The following is a 6,311-nucleotide window of genomic DNA, read 5'->3' as shown; positions in this document are numbered from 1 at the left end:
TCAGCTTGGCCCTGGACCCCCTCCCATGGGAGGGTTGGGGTGTTCTTCTGGGCCTCAGTGGAACAGCTGCCAGCTAAGGTGATCCCTGGGCCCAGAGCGGGCCTGGAGTCTGGACGGCTCCCCTGGGAGTTTAACTGCAACCTCACACTTCCTAGCTGGGTGATCCTGGGCAAGTCCTCAGTTGCCTCATCTGTAAAATGGGCAGGAGAAAGGGCAGACTTCCCCCACCCCCCCACTGGCATCTCTGCCCCCAAAACCCAAAGGGCCACGGTCACAACAGAAAGCAAGAGCAGAACATTTTGCCCAATACTCGTTTACAGGAATGGAAACTGAGGCCCCAGAGGAGCTAGTTCCCCCATGGGGAGAGGGGGCAGGGCGGCCTTTCAGAGAGGCCCGAGAATGGAGGGGGAAGGAGGAGCAAGCATCTCCTCAGGCTTCCCCAGTAACGCTGGAAGGGGGACAGGTCGGCGCCGCGGGCTGGGAAGGCCTAGAATGCCAGGATTAGACAGCCTCCAGCAAGGAGGGGCGTTGGCTTCTGGGCCCCGCTTTAGAAGCATGAGCTGGGGGCCTGGATGGGAGGCGGGCGGGGCAGCCCCGGGGCTTCTCCCACGCACAGCGCCGGCTACAGTAACCACCAGGGGCTACAGTAACTACAAGAAGGCCCCGCCCCTCTCCCAGCCCCAATGGAGACGCCGTTCCCCTCCCCTCCCGGGGCTTCTTCCGGCCACTTCTATCCCAATTCCCCCCCCCCCAGCTCCCGTGTCTCCTTGGGCGGAAGCAAGAGGCAACCATGTAGCGACGCGGGGCCCGCCAGCCAATGGAGCGACCGAAGTCTGTCCAAGTCCCGCCTCCCGCGGCTTTCTGTGGCTGCGAGGGCGCAGCTGCCGAGGCCCGCCCAGTCAGGCTGGGAGGGGAGAAAGGTGGGGCCGAGGTGCTAGCGCTCATTAAGCGCCTACTGTATGCCGGCCTCGGCGGTCACTATTCTGTAAGAACTGGGGCGTCTAAATAAGGATTGAACGGTGCGGGGAAAGCTTCCGGTGGGAGAGGAGCCGGGGTTCAGGCAGAGAGCACCCTGGAGTCTTCGGGAGGAGGATTTCTTTGGATGCTGGAGGTCAGGGGGAGTCACAGCAGTTGACTGAAAGGGCTGACGTCAGGTCAGCGGTCACAGGGCACCTCCCCCCCTTTTTTTGGTGGCCGCACGGTTTTCGGACTCCCAGTCACTTAATATCTCCGTGCCTCAGTTTTCCCATCTGTCAGTGAAGGGGGTTGTACTAGGTGACGTCAGAATCCTTCCATTTCTCCATTCCGAGTCCCCTCCCACTCAAAGGACGGCTAGAACCCCTCCTCCACTCCTCGGGTTCAGCCCCTCCCCAGACCGTGGGGCGCCGCGGAGTGTGTGCTCTCGCCGGACCCCTTCCAGGCGCTCAGTGACGTCAGCTCCCGAAAGGCGGAAGCGCAGAAGAAAACATCCGGGCCTAGAATAGCTCCTCCCCTTGATCCCAGCTTCTCCCGCAGTCCTTCCGCTTCCTCTTTCCCCTCCCCCCGCCCAGCCCTCCGTTTCCTTTTTTGAAAAAGGGAGTCAATCATCCCAGCACACGGTCCCTTTTCCCTGTCCCCGCGCGGCGGGGAGCGTGCAGCCGTGGGCGGTTCCAGCAGGCGGAGCTATTGTACTCCAGTACTCAGGAAGTGCTGCCACGACCCGCACCTCCCAGCCCTGTGAGGCATTGTGGGCATTCTCCGCTTGTTTCCCCCCCCCCTTCACCAACACCGAAAAGCCGTTATCCGGAAGCTGCGCGAGGACCAGTTTCCCGGAGGCCAAAGCGCATGCGCAAGGCCATGGGCCTGGCTTTCTCAGTAGGTCACGTGCCGAGATCCCTTGGCTGTGACATCACCCGTGTTGGATTGTGGGGGTTGTCGTTTTCCTTTGGATGATCCTCTGGTGGAGATGGCCCAGGCGCTTGGGAGACGGGGACTCGTCTTCCCAGAAAACCTTGCGGGTGAGGGCGGGGCCGTCTCATCCTCGAGGCCCAAGATGGTGGCTAAGGTCCTGGGGAGACTTGCTGTAGCCGAGGCAGGTCTCAGAATTTGGGCCCAGCCCGGAGCAGCGCTGCCTCAGTTTCCCTACCTGTGACTGACCCTGGTCAGAGAGTGTCTGTTTTCAGCCTCAGTTTCCCCATCTGCACAGGCTCCGCTCCCTTCCCCTCCCACTAGCGCGGCTTCCAGTCATCCACAGAGGCCGGAGCCAGGACCCGGCCACCCCCTCCCGCAGCGGGGAACTGAGGCAGCGTCGGCAGTGTGGCCGGGATGGCAGGCCGAGGGGGCGGCGACGCCTCCGTAGGGCTGCTTCCGTGGGCCGCGGGCGCGCTCAGTGACTCGGACTCGGACGATGAGGACGGGCTGGCGGCGGCGCTGACCCCCGGGGAGCGGCCTGACCTGGACACTGAGGCGGCGGACGAGGAGGAGGAGGAGGGGGACTCCCCACAGCCCCCCCCGCAGCCCCCCACAGCGCCCTCCCGGCCCTTCCTCCTGCGCGGCACGAGCCCCACCTTCTCCCTGCGCAGCCACAGCATCTTTGGGGGTTTGGAGGGTGCGGCCCGGCCCCTGGGGGAGCCGTTCAAGCGGCCCCTGCCACCCCCCGCGCCCGCGCCCAGCCGCCCCCCGCTCCCCGACTACGTTGCGCATCCGGAGCGCTGGACCAAGTACAGCCTGCACGACGTGCCGGAGACCAGCGACCGCAGCAACCGCGCTGTGGCCCTAGAGTTCCTCGGAGACCTGAAGAGGAGGGCGGAGGCTCAGAGCCCCGCTCCCCCAGACATCTGTTCCCCCTCCTTCAACCAGGACCCCTCCAGCCGCGGGGCCGGCAGGATCGTGTTCATCAAGCCCGCCAAGCCCGGGGAGCGCAAGCGGCCTCCAGGGGACCTCAGGGAGCCGGGGGACGAGCCGGTGGCCCTGGGCCACCTGGGCTCGGCAGGGGGTCCCGAGGGAGAGGGGGAGGGAGAGGAGCCCCCCAGGAGGCGAGAGGAGCCCCAGGATGCGGACATGCGGGAGGAGGAGGCCGCTCACCCGGAGCCCGGGGAGCCCGAGCCAGTGGGCTTCCATGGGAGCAAAAAGCGGAGCAGGGAGCACCTTCGGCCCAAGGGGACTGTGGAGGAAGAGAACGAGGAAGCCTGAGCGGGCTCTCCCGGCTTTGAGCTCCATCCCTTGGAGGCCCATTCTGTCCCTGGCCAGCGCTTCCCATGCCCCCGTTCTTGTACCTGCCTGAGCCCCCTGACCCCCCTCCCCCAGACCCCCAGGACAAGAAGCGCCTGTTGAAGGGATCCAAAGCAAAATCCGACCAGCAGAAGCAGGAAAGGGGAATGCTGCGGGCGGGCCTCTTGCTGTCTGTCCCTCCCCCAGGCCTCTGGCTTGCTTTGTCCTTGTGAAGACAATAAAAGGTTTCTCTGAAGTCTGGGACTCTCTGGTGTCTCCCTAGCCAGGTGGGCAAGGGGCCCCGGCCACCAGCCAGGAACACTTTCTCTTGCAATACTGGGAAAAGACTAGTTTGGCTAGGTGACACAGGGCCAGAGGGTGCAGCCCTGCCAGTGGGGGGCGCCGAGGGGCCATCCTCAGCCCCACGGGGTGGTTTTATTCCCAGAGTGAATCCAAGTCCTGTTCTCTGAGAGTGGCCCCAGGCAGGTGTGGAGGAGGGAAGCTGTTTCCTGGAGGGGATCATGGGGACTTGGAAGCTGTTGGAAGCTTAGCCAAGAGGGTCAGAGCTGGGACCCAGGTCCCTCTGTGTTGAGGCCAAAGAGGGACTGTTCCCCCCCCTCCCCCCATGCTTACAACAGAGGAGGCCTGTTCTCTGAGAGAAGCCCTGATTCATGGAGCCAGGCTTTCCTGGCACTTGTTCAGCAAGTGCCCCATCCTGCTGTGCCCCCAGCTCCAGGCAGTCAATGCCCAGGGACTTCAGCTGTGCAGGGGAGAACACTGGAGGCAGAAGGGCCCGGTTGGCTCAGGCCCCAGTGTCTGCTGGTCTGCATCACCTTTTCCTTGCCTTTGGACCCTTGGTCCCACGGTCTTGGAACTGGACAGGACAATGAGACCAACCCACCCTCACCAAGGATTCTCTGACCCTTTGCTTAAAGACCCTCAGAGGGGGAACCCACTGTCCCCGATTTTTGCACACCTGCCTTCCTGCCACCCTAGTCTTTAGAAAGGACTTCAGGCCTCAGACCCCCTTAATAGGTAGTGGATTCAGGCATAGAGAAAGGGGTCTTGGGATCTGGGGTGCAGGACTTGAGTCCCCATAATGGGGGGTGTCTGTGTGGGCCTGGGGGCTGCAGCACTGTCAGCCCCAACGGAGCAAGCTTGCTGCTGGGCTTAGCGCCATGGCTCACTCCAAGGGGCCATGGGCCAGAACTGATTCCATTATTGATGAACATCCTAAAGGGTTGTTATCCCTTTAGTGCAGGTTCTCCAAGGAGTTAGAGGAGGAAGGCCAGGGGTGCTAAGCATGAAAGTGAGTCAGCTTTGCCAATTGCCTTCCTGGCACTATGCCCCCTGCCGAGCCAATCAGGAGCAGGGGCCGGGGGGCGGATTTCCCAGAAATTCAATTTAATAAAGGGGCATTAATCCAAAGGCTGTCAGGAAGAGGCAGTGTGGGGAGTGGGGCTGCCAACATCTCCAGGCAATCAGGCTGATTGCTCTGAGGGCTCAGACCCTCATTTTTTCAGGACAGTTGGCCAGGATGTATGTTGGGGGGGGGGAGTAGCAATGTTCTGGAAGGAACTGAGTCTGGTTTGAATTTATCTTCCAGGAAAGGATGGACTGACTCCTGAAGCTAGCACCCACTCTGTATATATAGCTTGATTGGGGATATAGGAGAAGATCCATGACCCTTGCCCTTGGGAGCTTTTCATCTGTGTGTTGCCTTGGAAGTGGAGGCCAGATCCAGAGGCCGACCTAGTGCGTGTGCATCGTTCTTGGGTTTCGTCTAATTTGGTGAGAAAATGTTTCTAGTTGCCAACATCTCAGTGTATTTCAGTTGACCCTTTCCAGAAAAGCTGCTGATGGTGTCTTTGCAGTCAGAGGAAGGTGGCTGAGGACTAAGGAGCAGTAAGACTAAGTGAAAATAAGAGGCAAGACCCTTCTGGCTCTCAGGTCACCAGAAATGGTGTGCTGTATGGGCCGCTGTGTATCCCCTGTTTATCACCTTCCTGGTATCCTGCTTGCTACATTCCCACCCTAATATACCAGCTAAGCTCTCTGTCCAACCCTCTGCGGATCTTCAGCCTCCTATCTCCAACCATTAACTGGATATCTCAAGTAGATGTCCCACAGACATCTTAAACTCAACATTTCTGGGACCAAATTCACCATCTTTTCCCCTACACTGTCTTTTGTTTTGAGGACCAAGACTTCATGGGGTCATGTCTTGACTTCTGGGTGAATTAGCTTTAAATGAGGCTAAAGAGCATAAAGTTATCGGCTTCACGAGGAGTCACTGGCATTCAGTAGTAAAATAAGCCAGGACTACTAGTGATGGCCCAGGATGAAGCTCTCCACGGTGCCTGCTTCTCAGCCCTTGGAACAATTTGTTCTCACCTGCTGAGGGAAGTTAAGGAAGCACCAGTTCCTTTTGTGTGAGGGCTTGCCAAGGGCTTTTCAGGGCTGCTTATCAACCTTTTGGTGTTTACTTGAATCTCTCATCTGTGGCTACAAGAAGCTGTGTTGTATGCAGTGACCACACCCTAGGGAGATTATCTTCTCTGTTACTGGCCCTGAGCCTACCCCAGGTACCTTCTGGACTCCTCAGATAACCTGCCCCAAAGTCCAGGATGGTGCCAAGGCCTGTCAATTTCATCTCTGCCATATCTTTTGTTGATTTCACCTCTGCAACATTTCTTGTTGGTTTCACCTCTTCAGCATCTTTGGTACATTTCAGCTCTTGTTTGTTTTACCTCTGCAATATCTTTGGCTAATTTCAGCTCTGCAACATCTCTTGTTGATTTCATTTCTGCAATATCTTTGATTTCATCTGTTCAGTATCTCTGGTTGATTACACTTCTTCAGTATCTCTTGTTGATTTCGCCTCTGCGACAATTCTTATTGATTTTGCTTCTGCAACATATTTTGTTGATTTCATCTCTGCAGTATCTCTTGTTGATGTGGCCTCTGCAACATCTCTTGTTGATTTCACCTCTGCAGTACCTCTGGTTGATTTCACTTCTACAGCATTTCTGGAACATTTCTCCCTCCCCCTCCCTTTTCTTCTCTGACACTCCCTCAATCCTGGTGCAGACCTTCATCATCTCATGCCTGAACTGTTGCAA

General features: G+C 58.5%; 1 protein-coding gene across 1 annotated transcript; it reads left to right on the top strand.

Annotated features, from left to right (window-relative positions):
- The first annotated feature begins 6 nt into the window (after positions 1-6).
- Positions 7-3,445, top strand: TSSC4 (tumor suppressing subtransferable candidate 4). The gene has a single exon (XM_074274829.1). The coding sequence runs from the start codon at positions 2,305-2,307 to the stop codon at positions 3,169-3,171; it is 867 nt and encodes a 288-aa protein (XP_074130930.1). The 5' UTR covers positions 7-2,304; the 3' UTR covers positions 3,172-3,445.
- Positions 3,446-6,311: the final 2,866 nt, after the last annotated feature.

Source organism: Sminthopsis crassicaudata, chromosome 6, assembly GCF_048593235.1.
Source record: "Sminthopsis crassicaudata isolate SCR6 chromosome 6, ASM4859323v1, whole genome shotgun sequence".
Lineage (NCBI taxonomy): Eukaryota > Metazoa > Chordata > Mammalia > Dasyuromorphia > Dasyuridae > Sminthopsis > Sminthopsis crassicaudata.
The sequence above is the reverse complement of the archived record's forward strand: the minus strand, read 5'-3'. Positions and strand labels throughout refer to the sequence as shown.

What these genes read in the sequence shown, in the direction of transcription:
- TSSC4 (XM_074274829.1), top strand. Translation starts at nt 2,305, where the DNA reads ATGGCAGGCCGAGGGGGCGGCGACGCCTCCGTAGGGCTGCTTCCGTGG.